This window comes from Aethalodelphis obliquidens, unplaced genomic scaffold (genome assembly GCF_003676395.1).
Source record: "Aethalodelphis obliquidens isolate GAN/ISIS:26980383/991018 unplaced genomic scaffold, ASM367639v1 scaffold54, whole genome shotgun sequence".
NCBI classification, from domain to species: domain Eukaryota; kingdom Metazoa; phylum Chordata; class Mammalia; order Artiodactyla; family Delphinidae; genus Aethalodelphis; species Aethalodelphis obliquidens.
The window spans coordinates 13,240,795-13,262,230 of NW_020837998.1; the positions used below are offsets into that span (position 1 = coordinate 13,240,795).

The window sequence follows — 21,436 nt, forward strand, 5'->3', positions numbered from 1 at the left end:
TTCATGTGTTTGTTGGCAGTCTGTATATCTTCTTTGGAGAAATGCAAATCAAAACTACAATGAGATATCATCTCACACCAGTCAGAATGGCCATCATCAAAAAATCTAGAAACAATAAATGCTGGAGAGGGTGTGGAGAAAAGGGAACCCTCTTGCACTGCTGGTGGGAATGTGAATTGGTTCAGCCACTATGGAGAACAGTATGGAGGTTCCTTAAAAAACTACAAATAGAACTACCATATGACCCAGCAATCCCACTACTGGGCATATACCCTGAGGAAACCAAAATTCAAAAAGAGTCATGTACCAAAATGTTCATTGCAGCTCTATTTACAATAGCCCGGAGATGGAAACAACCTAAGTGCCCATCATCGGATGAATGGATAAAGAAGATGTGGCACATATATACAATGGAATATTACTCAGCCATAAAAAGAAACGAAATTGAGCTATTTGTAATGAGGTGGATAGACCTAGAGTCTGTCATACAGAGTGAAGTAAGTCAGAAAGAAAAAGACAAATACCGTATGCTAACACATATATATGGAATTTAAGAAAAAAATGTCATGAAGAACCTAGGGGTAAAGCAGGAATAAAGACGCAGACCTCTTAGAGAACGGACTTGAGGTTATGGGGAGGGGGAAGGGTGAGCTGTGACAGGGCGAGAGAGAGTCATGGGCATATACACACTAACAAACGCAGTAAGGTAGATAGCTAGTGGGAAGTAGCCGCATGGCACAGGGATATTGGCTCGGTGCTTTGTGACAGCCTGGAGGGGTGGGATGGGGAGGGTGGGAGGGAGGGAGACGCAACAGGGAAGACATATGGGAACATATGTTTATGTATGACTGATTCACTTTGTTATAAAGCAGAAACTAACACACCATTGTAAAGCAATTATACCCCAATAAAGATGTTAAAAAAAAAAAAATGAGAATGGCACTCTCTGGTATACTTACCTTTCTGTCTTGGCTTCTCAAAAGCTTCAAGGAAAATATAATGTTTAATTGCAGTGAGTTACATGCCAGGGATCTCTATTTAGCTTCTTGTAATTGGTTTTGGATCTGTCTTTTAAATTTTTGATCATCGTTTTTATATGCATCTAAATATTATAAACCACCTCGGAGCTTTTGATTTTTTAGGTAGAAAGAAGAGAAATAATAAAATAGTGAAGAATTGGCTACTAGGACTTAAGGGACTGGTAAGGAGAGAATAAGTCATATATTCTCTAAAGAAAAAGCAAGGAGTATTAACCCCCTCCCCCAAACCTTAGAATAGTTAACTTGTTTAAAGCTCAGTTTGCCCATCTGACAAACTAAGTACCACTTGCTCTCTAAGTACCACTTTCTCTCTCTCATCCTGTAAGGACATTTAGTGGCTTAATGAATGGATTTCTGTAAGGCAGTTTAAGACAGTAAGTAAGATGCTGCAAATTGTAAAACAGCCTGGTAAATGGCCACTCACCCAAAACAAATAACAATTTATGCCAGGCATAAAAAATGCTGATTCCACTTGCTTTATTACCTGTGTACTTCTTGGTAGATGAACGACTTGTAAACCAACTTTTGTGGGACAATAAATTAGGGTTCTTTTTGCAATGGTATTGTAAATACAAATGTTTCTATTACTTGCTCTGGTGGCCAACAGAGGGACAAGTTTGTCTGAGAAAACTTAGAACAAGATTCTGCACACAATAATTACTCATAAAATTCTTGATGAATGATCATTAATAACATTCTGACCCGTATTTACCCTTTAAAATATTAGAAATCTTTCCAAAAGACAAAAAAAATCTGAAAGGAAACAGGTCTTATCTTCCTAGTAGGTCACACCACATACCCAGGAAATACCTTCTGAGAATGAGAAAAGAGTGAAAGTCAAAAGAGAAGGGAAACTATATTTAAGAAACATAAGGAAGATCCCAGAGTGGTTCCTAGACCACCTGTATCACAATCACCTTGGAAACCTGTGAAAACTGGAGATTCTCCAGGGATGGAGCTAGAGACTCTGCATTTAACAAGCCTCCCAGGAGATTCTAATGCACATAAAAGGACAGAAATTGCAGGTTTAAGGGAACATTTAATGCTAGTTTTCAATGGAAAAATGCTGAGGCGTTTTTTTCAACTTTTTCCCTCCATTCCTTCAATAAACATGTACCAGCATTTGTTATAGACAAGGCACCATACCAGGTGCTGCAAAACCCCAGGACAATTTGGGTGGAAAAGGAAAGCACTACGCATGGTTTAGGAGCCAATGCTCATTTTTTTCCCTACACTGCTTCAGTACCATGTTCATTTCCTGTTTTATTTTCTTTGAGCTATAGCCACATGCACTGCTTGATATTGCTCAAAAAGCACTGCAGAAGCAGGTATCAGACAGCAGCACAGAAAACTGGCATGAGGAAAGAGTGTTGCAGCAGGGACAAAGTAGCACTGCTGGCTTTCCTTGCTGAGATGACAGCAAGGAAACAAACATAGCAGGAAGGAAATCTATCCAGAAAAAAATCCTAACTGTCTTGGCTTGTTAATCTGGACTCTGACATAAACCTTGGGTATACCTGCAGGTTACAGGTGACGTTCTGAAAAAAAAAACTACAGAAATATATTGCTAGATTACTCAGTGCAGAAGATTATGGGCGAATGTGCCATATATCTTCCGTTACCCTTCCAGATCTACTCTTCACCCTTCTCAACCTTGATTTGTGCTAGGAGAACCCCCTTGCCCTCTGGCTTTCCTTTGGTTTACCCTAGGTAGACAGATGAGAGAATAAAAGAAGTCTGAGTGTAAGACAGTTAACAACTGCTGGAGAATGCTAAAAAGAAGGGTCCAAGAAGCATCCTTGGATGGGTAGAAAGTGAATAGAGGAAGAAAAAATGGATAGGAAAATAAGTTCTCAAGGTTGGCCTGAAATTGGATTGGCATTTAAAGAAACAAGGACTTGATAATAAAGTTAAAACTGATAATCAGATTCAGAATGTCCTGGTCAGGAGCTTTTTCCATGCATGTAAATGGATCCTCAAGAAACCACATACAGCGAAACGCCTTTCAAACATCACTGTGAGCTATTTGAACATGGTTTGTGTGGTTTTATCACCTAGTCACTACTCTCTTAACATTTTCCACATATTTTACATTTAAAATAGTCCCCCCAAAAAGCATAGCACACAAGATTCCCTGTGTCTTTCCAGGTATTGTGCTTTGTCTAAATTCAATTGATCCTATAAATTCCAAGGCCTTTGTGGTTTTCTAAAGCCCTCAGGGTTCCAAAAACAGAACCTGGCAAAAATGCATGTGTCCCTGAGCTTTCAGATGTTTCCTCTTAATCAAGGTTGTCCCTGGTAAAAAGCCACTATCTTTGATTTCAGGCAACATCAGGAGATTTTTCCACTGAGATCCTATTGAGTCCAGGTTGTGCCTTTTGTGTGTCTGTGTGTGCAGACAAAAACATATAAAGTAATTAATCAAAATCAGAAGTTCAAGTGAGTCCCAAAGCTGCTGTGGAAATGCATGTGTCCCGACAGCTAAATGTTCGAACATAAGTTTTCATCTCATCAGTTTGCCTTGTGCATTGGATATTCAGGTCTGACCTAAGACGGTGAGGGTCCCCAGGAGTCTTAGCTTTCTGCCATGCTATGAAAATCCGGCTTATGCTATTAGTTTAATCTGGTCGTAGAATCCCCGGGTACCCAGAGCTAGCCCAAGGGATCTATGAGGATAAGGTAAGTCACTGTTTTTACCAGAAGTTTAAAAAAGGAGCTATGAAATAACAGTTCTGAAGCAGAAAGAAAGCAAATTTCTGCTGTGGTTACTCTAATAAGTGCACAAAAAAGAGGGCTTTTTCCCTCCTAATAGATCAGTCGGATAATTTTGAATTCCTCCCCTTCTGCTTTTATTCTGTAGGCCAAGAAAATATTCAAAATGGATTCCTCCCAACCCCTCAAAAACTTCCAAACAATGCTATGACTGTTAATACTGGGCTATCCATTTTCAGATAATTAACGATCGACACTTAAGGTCACAAGCGATTCCAGACCAATACAGATAAACCTAGCATGTTTTCAGGGTTACTGCAGCATCGTGAATTAAATTAGATCTGAATTAAAGTTGTTTGTACAACAAACTAGTTTATTCCTCGAATCCTACACTTCTGGTGATGTAAATTTATGGAATTAGAGCCAGCAAATAATAGAATTTTCAGATCCTCTCTACTGCAGCTCTAACATACCCTGCTTGCTTCTCTATTTCATTTCTATTATTTTAACAATCACACACAGAGTTCAATTTTAGCTGCAGAATAACCACTGGACCATTCAAGAGGATATCTGCATCAAACAGTAATAAAGGCATCATCTGAATGGTCAGTACCAATTTTTCTGCACAAGTTCTCTCCTTAGAGGACTCCCTGAACCCCTTGTCTTGCCTGCCTTGGGCACCTCAGTGCCCACCGCACCAGATAGAAATCTTCCTTGGCAGTATTCAGCTCTGTATTCACATACATTGTGGCTCCATGGATAACTGAGTTATGACCAACCATTCACACAAATCTCAACTTTGAACGCTTCATTTGAAATACTTCTATTTCAAGATTTATTGAATTAGGCAAATACCTTTTCTTTCCCTCTCTCATCTATAAAGTTTTTTAAAGATAAGGAATTAGTTTATCTGTCATTAAAATAGCCTTAAAATGATTTCAAAGTTGTCAAAATAACAGCCATGCTGAAATTCACTAGAAGTTCCACAGGAGAAAATTTTAATATTAGATTTCTTAATCATTACATAAAGCTGTATTTTAATATGACCCCAATTTTTTTTATTTTGTTAATTATTTCTGTATACAGTTATGTAAATAAACATGATAAAATGTCGACAGTGATTCTAGGTGGCGGAATTACCAGTGATTTTTACTTAGTTTTTTTTAATGCTTTTCTGAATTTTCCTAATTTTCTACAATAAACAGATAGGTATTTTCATTTCAAAATCTGAAAACGGCACCATTAAAAATACTTAATCTTTTTGCTTTTTATATTAAATCAAGCTTAGTTGTAGAAATAGGCAAGCAAACCAACATACCTTTTGATTAAATGGGCTCGGCTGTTCACGTAGTTGGAGTCAAAAGAATAGTTTTCAGTCTGCAGTGGGGGGAAAAAAAGATTAAAAAGGTTACAGAGATGACTCATGAAAAGAGCTAAACTCTCCTGCTTAGGAGGAATTTTTCTACTGGGCAAGAGGCAATGAATGAATCAGAAACCAAGGCCATAGTGGTGCAACAGCCTGACGAATGCCTGCCACCTCCTTGGGGCCCTGGGGGCTCTGTGGAGGCAGCTCTCCCAGGCAGATGAAGATGAACTTGACACAAACATCCCCTAGAATATGCCTGGCTACTGACCATGCAACCACTTAGGGAAGATACAGCATGACCCAAAATCTTTACAGAAACTAATTGCTTCCCATTCCCCAGTGGACACAATTCTGTGCCCATCAAATTGACTGGAAGTTCAAAGGTATTTTTATTAGTAGTAGATAATTAACATGTTAAAATATGTATTCCATAGATATGGAAATGCAAGCAAGGTAATCACTGTGGATTTAAACTGCACTTCCCTTTGTTTTAAGACATTTTGCTCAGCACTGGTTATACAGGAAGGCCTTCGTTTTATCACAGACATAAAGGCAAACAAGTATTATGCCTAAAACGGGATGAAGGGCAGTCCACAGGGGGTGCCAAAGCCTTTCATGTGAAACATGAAGTTTGCAAGCAAACCTATCATAGCACGTTCCTATCATTAAAACACCACTGTCTAATCTGGTTACAGCAGACTGCCTGAACAATGGTTTTACAAAAGCAAATGCAGAATACCTGCCAGATGAAAGAGATGGGCTAACAGCTGATGAGCATCCAGAGGTTGGGGGTGGATTGAAGGGGGGGCAGCCTTAGAAGGGGGAACACAGGGAAAAGTCAACACTGAAGTAACTGAAAGTCCAGTAAAGTGGATCTTACCTCTAACACTAAAGTACTACTCTCCTTGAACCATTGTATAAACTGAAAAATGTCCAAACACATCTCCTCCACTCTCCTGCCAGTCTACCAGAAATTCTCACCATTCTCACCATTCCTTAGGGCCTTCTGAAATCACTTCAACTGAAAGTGCCTGGGAAAGGAAACACAATAGCTGTCGAGCTAACAAAATAGTACATTCCTTTCCGATGACTACTGTCGCTAGGCTCTTAGATGCAGCTTTATGTTTCAAGGAGCTCAGAATTTGGTAGAGGGGAAAACAGGACAGGTGATAGCAGATCTAACTACCACATGAGCACCAAACAGCCAATAGTCAGGATAGGGACCCTAAGTATCTAGAGTAAGTGGGGATGGGGGTGGCGAGTAGGTGAGAGAAAGAAGGAAGAACGTATGGAGAAGAAAACTAAATCCCATCACTGCCCTGTACTGACTCAGGCATGCCCATGCCCTCCACATGCCCCTTATTTGAAGATGAGCTGTATAATATCCACCCACACTGCTTTTATCTAGAGGATAAAATCCCCTTTAATGAAAACCACAAGTAAGTTTTTGTGCTGTTGGAAGGAATGGATTGCGAGAGTGAAAATCAAAAGGGTTAGTTCATTTCTAATTTGTTCATAAGAAAATGGAGGCTGAAATTGTTGCAAACATAATTACAGAAGGAGGAAGCAAACTTGAAGGTGCATGGGGAATACAATGCTGGAAGAGGTTGTCCATCAGTCAGTCAACCAACAAACACTTCTTGAACTGATTTTTATACAAACATAAAATGCAAAAATGGTGTTGGGTAAATGTGCTTTTCTATGATATTCAGTACAATATATAATTTAATAAGTGGAAATCTCCTAACCGCCCCCCCAAAAGCATTCTATCCAAATAAAACAGGGAATTGATTAAGCACTCAGGAGTTTAATTATTAGTTTGTACAACCGGGACAAATTACTTAATTTCTATATGTCTCATTTTACTCCTCTATAAAATAGGCATAATGGAACACAAATCCAAAGGGGAATTTCAAGTGCATTTATCATGACTCATTGTGGGAATGATGGAAACCCTTATCCTCTGCTTTCTACAGAACCTGGATCCCTGAGTAGGAGCAGGGATTTGACCACATTCGGGCAATAAAAGAGTAACGTGCATACATTCCATCTCAGCCTCCAAACTTCCTAAATCATTTTTTCAAGAAAGTTAATAGATAGAGAAACAGATGTAAAAGAAAAGAGGATACTGGCTTTGCAGGGAAAGCATGAGCAACATCCCAAGATATTGTCATGTTAAAGAAGCCAGTTTTCAAGTAGAATATTTTACATAGACTTGCATATGAGGGTGTCCAATCTGTGTGCACTGTGCATCAAATATGGAGCCCTGTGGAGATGTGACCTCCAGGCACGGTGCCAGAACTCTGGGCAAATAAGCAAAACCATACAAATTTATCCCTGGTGACTGTACTACTTCTTGGTCTTAATGGAATAATATATCTCACCTTGAGGATTCCCACTCACAGGCACTGAGTTAAAAGAGGACACAGGTCTAAAAGGCTTGCTTATGGAAACCTTAACAATTCTCTTTCCCTTGCTGTGATATACAGATGGGTTAACCTGGGCAGAAAAGCCAGCCATGATCTGCCACTGTAGGTAGGAGAGTATCATTGAAGCTTATCACCTTCCTATCTTTCTCCTTTTTCTTAGTCTAAAAGAGTAAACCCCCCTCCCATTCTCGTGGGTCCTGGCCTTCAAATGTAAATACTCCATTCCCCAAACCAGCACCAACCATAATGGACAGATGGCCCATGCTGCATCCTCATGCAATTAGAAGTACTGTTCATGAGGCAGGTTACTAGAACTGATTTTCCCATAATGGATGGTACTATACTGAGTCATCCATTGTCTTTTGCCTCTTTAATCAGTATCAGGTTTCCTTGTGAGGCAGCTTGGTTAGCGTTATGGAAACAACGTATGCAACAGAATTATTCTAATTGGGTAGGATACACTATTCTGGCCTCATTAGAACTATAATCCAAACAACTGAGCTAACTGGCCATAGATGGCCTTTTATGGGTCAGGGTATACTAACATCAAGTGTTCTTGCTCATACCGATTCAAGGCGTGTGCTCAAACCCAACTGTGCACTGAAAGAGTAAATTTTTTTCACACTTCAGGTAGAGCAGACAATGAGACTCAGACCACCCTGAAGAAGGAAATAATCTTTTCTTAATGAATAGTTTGCATGCCTTAAGCCAGTGATTCTCAGCCCTAACTGCACATTAGAATCAACTAGGGAATTTTTTTTTAATACTGTTGTGAAGGTCCCACTCCAAGAGATTCTGAGGTAATTGGCATGGAATGGGGCCCAGGCATTAGTATTTTTTTTAAAAGCTTCCCAGGTAATTCTAACAGACATCCAGAGTGGAGAACTCTCCTGAGCAAAAGATGGGCCACAGGCTTTGACTTGATGTGCTGTGTTTTCTAAGGCAAGCTCAGCTGTTTAGAAGATGGATCTCTTTTGTCAGATTATCTGCCAAGGTGATCTCAATAGAAGATAAAGAATGACAACAGAAATACACTTTTTAAGAAATAATAGAAGAGCTTTTCTTTTTTGCATGAATGTATTGGCTCCTGGTTAGCCTTATTTAATCAAAATTTGCTTGACATTATTCCAATCCCCTCTCTAAGTATTCTAAATGGCAAATAACATAAAACATTTGAGAGGGGAAATTTTCTCTAAATGTCACATTAATTTCACTAGGAAATGTCCCCATCTCTAATGAGACAGCCAAGTTAACACAGGAACACAACAAAGAGACAAGAATATTTGTTTCTGAAAAACCTAAATCTTGACATTAGAAAAAAAAATGGGTCTAGAGCAAACTTTTATTTTCTGTCTCAGTGGTAAATAAGAGTCACTTTCCTATCATTTAATATATTTCTCCCAAATCCCTTCTCTAATTAGAATTCCTTATCCTAGGATTCACTGAGAGCAGACTTCTCATTTTGTTTAGGTTTAATAAAATATTGATTTTCTGAAAACCTAAAGAATAAATACTTCTGGATAGCAGAGGGGTTTTTTTTGTTTTTGTTTGTTTGTTTGTTTGTTTGTTTTTGCAGTACGCGGGCCTCTCACTGTTGTGGCCTCTCCCGTTGCAGAGCACAGGCTCCAGACGCGCAGGCTCCGCGGCCATGGCTCACAGGCCTAGCTGCTCCGCTGCATGTGGGATCCTCCCGGACCTGGGCACGAACCCGTGTCCCCTGCATTGGCAGGCGGATTCTCAACCACTGCGCCACCAGGGAAGCCTGGGAAGCCCCTGGATAGCACAGTTTTTTAGATAGCTTAGTGCTTTCTCCTCTAAGGACTAAAACTTTGATTTAAAATCCTACCCATTCTGCCTTCTTTTTGAACGTTATCACACAGTTCCTTATTGGTTCCTTAGAAGAACCTTTCTAAACATAAATCACTGTACCGTGCAGGTTTTGCCTGTACACTCACTGACCCCAAAGCACTGTGTTTTTTGAGTTCTTACCTTTAATTTTTAACATATGTCTCCCACCAACTTGCTATAAAACACTCAGTATTGTTACTTCTCAGTACTATTAGTATATCAAAAGCAGCTCCTCTTCTGTTTCAAGTTTGATATTTCCACTCTGCTGTCTTGGAAACTATATAATTATTAGAACAGTCTAGAAAATGAGAGTTAAGTTCTGGGTAGAGAGCTGAGATGTTTTTCTGAGAGGGAAATGACGTGATCTTTACTATAGGGACTTCTGTGTAATGTTTTGGGTTTTGTTGTTGTTTGTTTTTTTACCTGCTCAGGAGCCTTCTTTGCTAACTACTTTCTACTCGCAGCTCCTTTCTGGATATGGGAGGTTTCTAGAGAGACTTTGGGGTGGGTAGTATGTTATTATGTTAATGAGTCTGGCACATCTGAAGTCAAATACTTCCACTTTGTCAGGCCCCCAAGGTACCAGAATGCCCTACTTTAACTGTCATTTTGCATTACTTTCACAGTTCACTAAGTTGTGCCCTAGTCTCTGGAAGAGTGACTGCGACTCTCTCAGCACCACATTTATCACCAGGAGAGACTTCAGCCCTAAGGAGAAACAAGCCCAATAAATGCAGATATCCAGGACTAGAATATTTGCCCAGCGGCACAAATCCCCAGGTCATGCTACAAAGTTAAAGAAGGTTACAGATGCTGAGATGAAAACAAGAGATTCATCAAACCTTAAGGTTTTCATTTGAAAATGAACAGCCATTTTAAATTACACTTTAAAAGTCCCATCAAACTGAAAAGCATTATAACTGCGATCTGCTAACTAATTCTTTTTAATTTTTCACTCAGTCATCTTATCAAAACAAATAGGAAAACCGGAATCCTAAATCAGATGCACAGCAGAATGATTTTTAAATGCTGGTTCTTGATCAATAATGATAAGATGCATAACCTTTTTCTAAAAGCGATTGCTGCTTTAGATGTTCAAATGGCATCTCCTCACAAAGGCGTTTTTAGAAAATGAATTGAAAAATGACTTTTTCCTCCTTACTATCCTCAACACATAAAAATTAAAATGTAAATTCTATATAAAAACAAAGTCAACATGCCTCCAGTTAGAATGTATATTCAAAGACATCCATCCAGACAACAAAAGCTGGAGGAAGAATTAGTAAAGATGGAATAAAAGGCACCATCCCCAGAGCTGCCATCACTAGAAAGCTCATATTTACCCTGAACTGGAAAACAAGCTAAATAAACTTCCACTAGCCATGCCTATGTACACACCAGCACTAATTCTCATGCACACACATGCGCGCACACGTGCGCACACACACACGCGGTTTGACTATAGTAAGCAAGGTGGTGTAGTGGGGTGACCTGAATTCCCTCCTCATGTTTGTCACTGACTCGTTGATGGCCTTGAATAAATCACTTGATTCCTCTTGAAGCCTTAATTTATCTATCTAGGAAATGAAGAGAATAACCCAAATGATGCCAATGTTCCCTTCGAGCCCCCTCAAATTGTAGGATTCTAAAACAAAATGGGTCTTGTTCACGCACTGATTCATCTATTCATTCATCCATTCAAAACACATGCACCAAACCCTGAGGATGAAAAAAAAGATATAGGCTGTACCGGTAAGGAGGTCACAAATTGATAGACCTCTTGCTGGGGATGGTTAAAATGTCAGCCATTCAGAAAAACATGAAACACACACACACAGAGGCACATACACCTGCAGACACATGCATATACTTGTACAGAGGCTATGGAGTGCAACTTTGAGAATTACACTGCAACTTTATGGAACTAAGTAGCATCCTAGTGGCTTGATGGTAGTAGGTGATGCACATAGGCGGATTTGGCCTTTATATTTGTTACATGTACAAACCTATATCACAAATACAAACCACATCCCTCTCCTATCAAATGAGTTATAAAACTTATGAAGTTCTTAGAAATAGCATGTGTATACATCCTTTTGGCTCTACTTCAACAGCTTTCATCACCTTGTGACACTACTTCTTCAGTTCCATTTGCCTTTTCCTCTAGCCCATTTTGCAAAACGTTATGTGGATAATATTCCTCACCCACTATTTTCATCACAGCATTTCTCTTTGCAAGGCCTCAAAGAACCCTTTCAGTGGTTCCCTGTTACATTTAGCACTAAATCTAAATTAAATCTTTAGCTAAGCAGTCATCCAACACAAGTCCTCTATTTCCCTCATATCTCATTTCCTTCATTTCTAATATGTCTACATCCCTGATCATCCCACATAGCTTAGCATGTTCTCAGCACTTAGTGTACAGACTGTGTGATGTAGTTATGAATTTCCTCAGGTTCTATGATTACTTCAGTGTGTAGCATGTCAGTTCATCCTCCAACTGGATTGGAAGCTTTCATTTGAAGTGTCACTGCCACAATGCTGGACACTTAGCAAGTACTCATGTAATGAATCCATCAGTGAAAGACCAGAGAATAAATGGAAGAGGTTTAGAATGAAGCTTCTTATTGCAGTTAAAGCAGGTGACCAATTCTATTAGTCCAAGGTGGTCTTGTTTCTTCAGAAAGTATCTGTTCTGCCCACTGTCTTCTGTAGTTACAGTTTGTTTTCTCTCCTCACTTTCAACTATGACCTTATAAATACACAGTAGTCTGGATATAACTGCCAAGGATAAGATGCCACAGTTAGGTGCTTCCTGCCCATCATCCATCAGTCCTGCCATATCTCTGGGAATGGCAGTAGTGACACATGATACTGTTTCCAAACCAGGGGTAGATAAAATTTCTGTGATAAGATAAGGCTTTGCCCTATCTGTAGACTTCTGAGCCACAGATTGACAGCGTGGCAGCTACTTTTCTGCATGTGGAAGGGAACTCTAGGATTCCAATGGCTTTCAGGACAGGGCTATCAGTGGGAAACACAGCCCATTTAGTTAACATCCAAGTCAAGTTGAAAGAGTTCCCCTCTTGGTGGCCTTTTGTCATCACTGCTAAAATTCCACTGGCACCATTGATGTGGTCAGACTACATAGAGGTGACAAAGGCAGCTTAGGGAAATCACTTTTCTCCACCCTCATCTTTTATTGGGTCAAAGTTGTGACTTTAGAAGAGCAACCCAGTGCAAATTTTACTACAAAGGCCTCCTTGAGAAACCTAGCAGCTTTCTTCAGGAATCCATGCAATTCAGAGGCAAAGAGCCTACTGAATGACCAGGCTAAGCACCATCCCATTATATAGATAAGAACAGGCTTCTGAATAAGGCTCTGGGACCCTTTTCTAAGTCCTCTGTGGGGCACAGTACACTTTAAAATAATATCTGCTTATAAAAAGCTCTGAGGAACCAGTTAATGCCTATTCTACAAAGGCATTTGTAGAATCAACAATGCAAAATCAACAAGACTTCGGTGTGGATACAAGTAGTTTAAATAAAATGACTAACCCAATCACATGAGTCATACTATCTCATCCCACATAAACAAAATTCAACCTGAGAAGTAAATAGCTATCAACCACATTCACCAATGGAACAAACCCTGAAGACCAATCACCATCCCCAAATATGTAACTACAACACATTAAAGCTATTTTGCAGGCTCAGAGTGCCTTTCATCCCCAAATATTAAAGTACTTTACAAGCAGGTGCCAATTGTTACTCTCCCCCTTAAACAGCCAAGAAAACAAACACACAGGTTAAGTGCTACAGCCACGTTAAATACTGACTCAGCTAGAACAAGTCACAAAAACAAGAAAAATCCCCAGGAACACTGTTCTTGGCATTACCTACTACTGAGATGGAAAGAAAACACAAGATGGAAACATCAGGGAAGTGATTAGCCGGCTTTATACCTATTTTTCTCTGAATGACTTTCTTGGCTACTTTCAGTGAGTGGGTCAGGAGAGTATAGTGTAGCAGATAGACAAAAGAAAAATTTGGCACACACTAACTGGAGAAAGTTCTCCAGACCTAGATGGAGGACCCAGTCACATAGCCCAAAGGATCCAGGAATGAGCCACTTTCTTCCCTGCAACCTTGGTGACCATTTCAATTGTCCTTTAGAGGCATTTACAACCATCTTTACAAGGTGACCTAAGATGACTAGTGATGACTTATGGGGTAGCTTCAACTTCAGAAGCTATGATTTGGTAAAGCTGGTCTAACTGACAGTTAGAAACCAATATAAGATGTCCCACAAGCAATGGCCCATGGATCCACCGTATGAGCTCTCCTGAATCCAGCCTATCTTTAAGCCCTCCTGGCTTAGAGAAGGTCCAGCACTCTGAGCTGGTACATTTCTGCTAAATTCTATTTCATTGGTCTCAATTCTCTACTACTTAGCAGCTACAGAGCCTTGACTGCCTGCAGAGTACAATTTCTATTGAGCAAGCCTTGCCAGCTGAAAAACTTTCATAATATTTGGAGGGAAAGCAGTGTGTGGCCCTGTGCCTGTGGGCCAAAACAACACCCCCAAATCCAGTTCCAGCCCCAATCTCATTATTTATATTATACATCACTTAAAACCCAGTTGTCTCCACAAGCTTATTTAAGCGTGAAGGAGTAACAGCCTTTGGCATACCATTCTTAATTCATTTCCCTTGTATTGGCTTGTTGCTCAAGCCAGTAATGTGTGATCATGCTGACAAAAAAAAACCGAGTTATATACCATCTTAGAAATAGTGAATGTGTTAGCTTCTAATATTAATGTTTTCTAATTAGATGCAACTCAATAGATCGTTTTCTTGTTTGTCGTCAATGAAATCCTCCATAGTCCTCTTTTGGTGTAGCTATTTTGATTACCACCATGGCAAACACAGGGGTGTCTCAGTTCACTGGGATGCATAGAGGAAAGGGTGTGCACACACAGCATCCACTACCAAAATATAAACAGATTATTTATTTCTGATCTTAAGTACTAATTTCAAATTTAATGAGGCACAATAAACATTTCTCAAAATCAGACTCCATCGGTTGCTTAACATTGGCAACCCTCTAATTATGACTGGAGTTTAAATAAAGGCATTTGGTTTTGTTGAAATTATTAGGCACTGAAGGAAATCCACAGTAACCTCCAATTTCTAGTGACTTAAAACAAGCATTGCAGCAAATCAGTGTTGGAGACAAGACAGAGCTTACACTTCGGCATCACCTCATGAAGCATCAATGAGAAGCAATAGGAAGAGGACTGATTCAAGGAAGTAATGGAAATGTTTACTCATTCTTTCAAAACCCCTACCTGTCCTCCCAAATCCTAACAGATCTTCTTGTTTTATGCCAGGGTGGGGGTGGTGAGGGTAGGCTGGAATTTGACCTGATTTTTTAAACAGAGATTAATCAAAAGGCTACTATCTGACGTTAAGAATGCTGGCAACCATGCACAGTAAATCCATGATTACACCTTGAAAAGTGGCTAATATTATGAGCAGTTTGAAATTGTCAGAGTACCAGAAATCTGTAATGTAGTTATGCAATGCACCAACAGAACAATTACTAAAGCACCTTGCATGTATATGAAACATTTTTCACAAAGAATTTCAGAAAGTTTAAAAAGAGTTTCAGGAGAGAGAAAAAAATGTACTTAACCTTTGAGAAACCATAAGATAGAGGAATATTCTTAGATGGGCAGAAAACAGACACCCAGGTTAGAAACTGGGCCTGAAGGTAGCTACATTTTCTACAGAGGTCATGGCACAGAATTTTGCTTCTCATCCATACAGCAAGACTTCCAGGAGGTGCTTGATAAGTGCAATAGAGCAGGTGCCTCCTGTCAATATCATCCTGAAAGAATTAGCATTTGGAAATGAACACGATACACAAAAACTTGCCCTTTTTTCTTTTTTTCCCTTTTAACCAACATTAACTAGTTAATTCTCCTGCTACTATAAGTTAAATACATATTGGTAACCCCATTAACAGCACGACAAAACACGTTAAGAGACTTGCCCTCTGCTAAAGAGAAGCAGTGTCACATCTGCAACTAGAATTCAAGATTTCTCACTGCAGGTCCTGCACTCACACCACTAGGCCACACCTCATTAGGATTCTGGGAAATGCAATGAAATAGAAGTAATTAAGACTGGCTGACTGGATGTACTATTTGGGAGAAAAAAAAATACCCTAGCCTGCTTGAACATGACAGGTTCAAGGGCAGTGAACACAACTAGAGCAATTTCCTCCTGCAGGAAGATTAAGAAATAATGAGGGGGAACACCTCACCTTCCCTCTCCCATCAGACTCTCAGCAGCAAAAACCAGGAACAATTCCAAAATTAACTGTCTAAAAAAAACTTAATGCTGTCAGAAACATAACACTGTACTGTGCCTGGGAGTCCTACCACTCAACCTGTACAAGTAACTTCTATGTTGCTTTCTCCACACAGTTCTTAGTGTCCTCCCTCCCCAGCTTTCTCCTGGCCAGTCTTCCAAATACTCTTTTTTTTTTAAATAAATAAATTTATTTATTTATTTTGGCTGCATTGGTTTCTTTTTTTTTTAACATTTTTACTGGAGTATAATTGCTTTACAATGGTGTGTTAGTTTCTGCTTTATAACAAACTGAATCAGTTATACATATACATATGTCCCCATATCTCTTCCCTCTTGCATCTCCCTCCCTCCCACCCTCCCTATCCCACCCCTCTAGGTGGTCACAAAACACTGAGCTGATCTCCCTGTGCTATGAGGCTGCTTCCCACTAGCTATCTATTTTACACTTGGTAGTGTATATATGTCCATATATACACTACCACTCTCTCACTTCATCCCCGCTTACCCTTCCCCCTTCCCGTGTCCTCAAGTCCATTCTCTACATCTCTGTCTTTATTCCTGTCCTGCCCCTAGGTTCTTCAGAACCTTTTTTTTTTTTTAAGATTCCATATATATGTGTTAGCATATGGTATTTGTTTTTCTCTTTCTGACTTACTTCACTCTGTATGACAGACTCTAGGTCCATCCACCTCACTACAAATAACTCAATTTCGTTGTTTTTTATGGCTGAGTAATATTCCATTGTATATATGTGCCACATCTTCTTTATCCATTCATCTGTCAGTGGACACTTAGGTTGCTTCCAAGTCCTGGCTATTGTAAATAGAGCTGCAATGAACATTGTGGTACATGACTCTTTTTGAATTATGGTTTTCTCAGCTCTTTCTCCATTTCTAGCACACTCACTCCTCATCCTGGTCTGCCCAATACTTCTGTCTACTTGATAACAAAGAAAGATTTTGTTTGGGGTTCAACCAGTACAAACAGGTGCGGGCAGTCATATCTTCATTCATAACACACATACAGGTACACGCAGATTACATATAATTTTTGTGAGGAAAGAGGGTTGTGTTTTTGTGTCTCCATATTAAAAAATGCTTGTTCCTGGTCGACACAGCTCAGTTAGGGCCATAAGTCACCCTGGTGATTGTTTCTTCAGGTTGTTTTAAGCTTAGAAAAGAACACAGACTATTCAAAGAAAAGTCCTAGAAACCCTCCAAATACAGAACCTTCAAGGTAAAAATAGCTGTGTGACCTTACAGAAATCACTGAACCTCTCTGACCTGCAATTTCTTAATCTATAAAATGGAAATAGCACCTGTCCTAACTATCTTACAGAGTTGTTATTAGGATCAAATAAAATAATAAATGTGCAGGTGCTTTCTAAAAGTGAACTTCCAGACAAATGACAGGTCATCTGATTATCAGGTTATAAACTTGATCTCTCTTGAATACTCATTTCTATTTGCAACTAAATTTCCATTCAACATCATGAATAGTTTTTTTCTGAGGTTTCCTACTAGAATATTTTATCTCATTCTCCCCTTAACTGTACTATCAGAAAAAGAAAGAATGCAGTGAACAGTCTTGTTTTCTGGCATGAGAGATAAAAATATATATACATGAACCCAACTTCTCTAATTGCTGATTCAACACCTTAGCTGGAGTGTGTGTGTGTGTGTGTGTGTGTGTGTGTGTGGAGAGAGAGAGAGAAAGACAACTCATCTAAAGAGAGTTGAAATGACCTCATAACATCTGAAATTATGTGAAAGGCAAGATTTGAGACACTTTAAAATCCTTTATAAACTAGTTTTCCTTCGCCCCATTTGCTTCCCCTGTTATGATTGAACTGTCATGGAATCTCTTTTTAAAAAGAAGGAAGGAAGGAAGGAAGGAAGAAAGAAAAAGAAAGAAAGAAAGGGAGGGAGGGAAAGGGAAGATGAAAGAAAGGAAGAAAAAAGAAAGAAAGAAAGAAAGAAAGAAAGAAAGAAAGAGAAAGAAAGAAAGAGAGAGAGGGAGGGAGGAAGAGGGGGAGGGAGGGAGGGGGGCAGGAAGGAAGGAGGAAAGAAAGAAAGAAAGAAAGGAAGGAAGGAAGGAAGAAAGGAATGAAGGAAGGAAGGAAGAAAAAAAGAAAACCTCATCCCAGGATTAAGTAAAGCACATTAGCATGCATAATTCAGAGCAGTCAGCTGGAAAGGAGCCATTCAAAACCTAGTGTAGTGTGTGGATAGAAAAACATGGTTAAAGGGCTGGAGCAGCTTGACCAGGGCCTTCTTAAGTTCCAAAGAAATGAGAGAGTTCAACTCAGGACCACCCTGGAGCCTACTGTGGGCTCATTCTACCATTCCTTAGAGCTGTGCTGTCCAATGGCATAGATACCATGTCCAATAGCACAAATATATGTAGTACTTTAATTTAAATTAGCAAAAATCAAGTTAAATTTTTAGTTCCTCAATCACAGTAGCCATCTTTCAAGTGCTCAGTAGGCAAATGTGGCTAGTGGCTCGCGTATTAAACAGCACAGATATAGATATTTCCATCATCCCTTAAAGTTCTATTGAACAGTGCTGCCTTAGAGAGACTGTTGGCCTGTGACTCAGGACTCTCCAGTTATGAAATGTGATGCTCTTGGTGACCTAACGAAATATAAGGAGTAGACTTACCTCTATCACATCATGTAATACATTTTATTACCTATATGTCAGCCCCATGAGACTGGAAACTCCTTGAAGGCAAGGACCACGTCTTTAGTGTCTGTATCTTCAGTGCCTGTCACCATTCCTGGAACAGAGCACGTACTCACCCACTACTTGCTAGTCAGCTAACAGCTGATGTTAGACCTGTCCATCAGATAGGAAGAGCTCATTTGTCTCTTCCATAGATGAAATGTAAGGATTTGCAAAATTCTTTTAAGAAAGGCTACTCTGCTTCCTAGACTTGTATTTGTTTCAACATTTCTCAAGAATTTAGATTATAGAGAGGACTGGCTTAAGTTAAAACTACCCTTCTGTCTCCCACCCCTGTAAACCCATCTCTTTCATTCATCCAAAGAATCACTTGTGAACCTACAAAATTAGAATGGTATGTTTATTAACATTAAGATACCAGTGTATAATACACGTCATGATGAACATGATACAATCTACACATTTAAAGCAAGTTTTTACAATCTAATACAGTGAGAAACACCTGTAAGGCTGTGTCTCTCAATGGCCCAATTAAAAAAAATTATTTTCTTAAATAGCACCTTGTTTCAGTATGGTGACTGTTTTTCACACAGCCTTTCTCTATGCTCTTTTCCAATAACCACAACAGTCTTAAGAAGTACATAGGCAAGGTATTATTTTCCCTTTTTAACAGATGGAAAATATGAGGCCCAGAGAGTTTTTGAATCCAAAATCAATAGCCAATTTTTGGCAGAGTCAGAGCAAGAACCTGAGACTCTTGCTTCCCAGACCAGGGGACCTTCCACCCAGTCTAACTTTATAGACAGTAGGAAATGGAAACCCAGTTGGCCAGCACTGCTTTTGCTTTCAATCTATAGTCTCTTCTGAGTTCTATCTTTCATAAATTACAAATAAATACATCCTTTTATGCAATATTAATTATTTCTTCAGATCATGATAGAGCCCTCAGTTGCTTTTCTGCCAAATGTGGTCATTTGCAAAGGTTCTTGAAATCATTATTGCAGTCTGACCATGCTATGCCCTAGGCTTTGAAAAATTCCCTTTTGGCCTCATGACCGTCACAGAATCAGATACTCAGAGAGCATTAAAGCTCAAAAAGATCTTAGAGAGTATCTAATTTCTCTCTGTCTCTCTTCCCTCGCTATCTCTCTGTTTCTCTGTCTCTTTGTCTCTGTCTCTCTCTCTCACACACACATGCACACACACACGCACACACAGTCAATATTTTTAAGACAAGGAAATGGGCCCAGGGAACCTCACCACCACCCTCAAAGCATCACAGCCGGTTATTAGAAACCCAGACATAAGTTTAGAACTCATGTCTTTGGGCACCCAGGCCAGGGCTCATCCCTTTCCACCTTCCCAGCTCCTTCCTCTTATTTCTTCTAAGAAGTCCCCAAAGAGTAAAACCTAATGCTGTAAATTCCGTCAACAAAATTTCTAAAGGGAGGGAAAAGTAAAATTTAGTGCAAATGATGTTTGTAAATCATTTTTTGTCAATGTCCTATCATTAAGAAAAGTAATTGTTCCTCAGGATACTGCAGAAAGAGGATGTATGATCCACCCAAGGAAACAGACTGTCTTTAGCTGAGTGATCCGAAAAAAGTCTAATGATAAAGCTCGATGAAATACAGCCTCATTCTAGCAAATGACTTGCTTTGTTGCCACTTAAATTGCTCATCTATAATTGCTAGAGATAAACTGCAATCAAAATACAGTATCTTCTATTAGTTTTGCCCACTGGGGATTGTTTGATCATACTGAAATTATTGAAAAGGTAAATTTGCTCATTTTTACTGCCTCAGTGGAAACTGGCATTAGACCACTGAGGGGGGCTAGACTGATAGCAAGTGTTGCTTCCTGGTGAGGGAGCTTTTCTCATCTCTGCATAGGACTGAGGTCCTGCCTCTGTGACTAACAACTAAGCAGGAAAGGAGGAATCTGCTCTGCCCACTTCCTCAAAGCATCATTCTCAGGCTTACTTGCTTCACCGTGTTGGAGTCATACCTTTGTAGTTCAGATGTCACTAATTCACATTTGGTGATCATTCTGATAGAGCTAGGCTGCTGTATCTATTTTTTTAAAACGTTTGCTGGGCAAATTATGGTGTAAACAAGATTACAAGGGAAGTGTTTAAACCACTCAAGAGAATAAATTGTTTTTAAGCACTTTAGAAGCAATTTACAAACAATAAATATGTTAATTGCACATCATTCTTATTTATTCATTAAAGAAGATCCAAGGACTTCTACTTGGCAAAACTTCCTGGCAAGGGCTTTGTTAGTCTACTTCTTATTGCTCTATGAACTTTAAAGTAATAAAATTGCATTTCATTTCTATCTATAATTCCGACTGGCCTTCCCTCAAGTTAGTCTCAATTAATCAGATTTGACTGTACTAAATAAAGGCTGAGTAAAATGACAAAGCCATCAGCCCCAGATCAAAAGACAAAAAAGTCACAGAAAATCCAGCGCTATGTTTAAGACTTTTCTTTGCACAAACTATAAGCACCCAGCAGTGAAAAATGGTAGATGGGAGTAATGGGGGAGGGGGGATAGAGGGAAAAGCAAAAAGATCATTCAGAGCCTTCCCCACAATTGAAAAGAGTTGCCTCATGCTCCCTGGCTGTCCTTGACTGCTGTTTAGAACAAATGGAAGCAATACACAGCTCAGGCCTGAAATAATTTAATTCAATTCAACAAATACTATTAAAACTATGTGCCAGGACCCATAGTAGATGCTAAGTGTATGGAGATGTATCAGATTCCACTCCTGCCCTCAAGGAGTCCACATTTCTAGTGTTGGGGACATGTAAGTAAAGACAGAATTAATAATGCCATGTTGTAAGTGCTATGACAAGGGTATATATGTGTGGGAGCACAGAGGAGAGAGCAACAGAGAAGAAGTTTCCTCTAGGTGACACTTGACATCAGAACTGCTTTCAGACACATTCAATCTAAGGTGGGGGATGGAA

The 21,436-nt window shown here is 39.5% G+C and overlaps 1 protein-coding gene across 1 annotated transcript in view; it reads right to left on the reverse strand.

The window, feature by feature from the left end:
• The window catches only part of PCDH19 (protocadherin 19), a 75,754-nt gene that overhangs the window by 10,445 nt on the left and 43,873 nt on the right, over nt 1-21,436 (reverse strand). Inside the window, exon 6 of the mRNA XM_027086127.1 lies at nt 5,071-5,129. Coding sequence (XP_026941928.1) covers nt 5,071-5,129 — 59 coding nt within the window. The remainder of the gene's footprint in view (nt 1-5,070; nt 5,130-21,436) is intronic.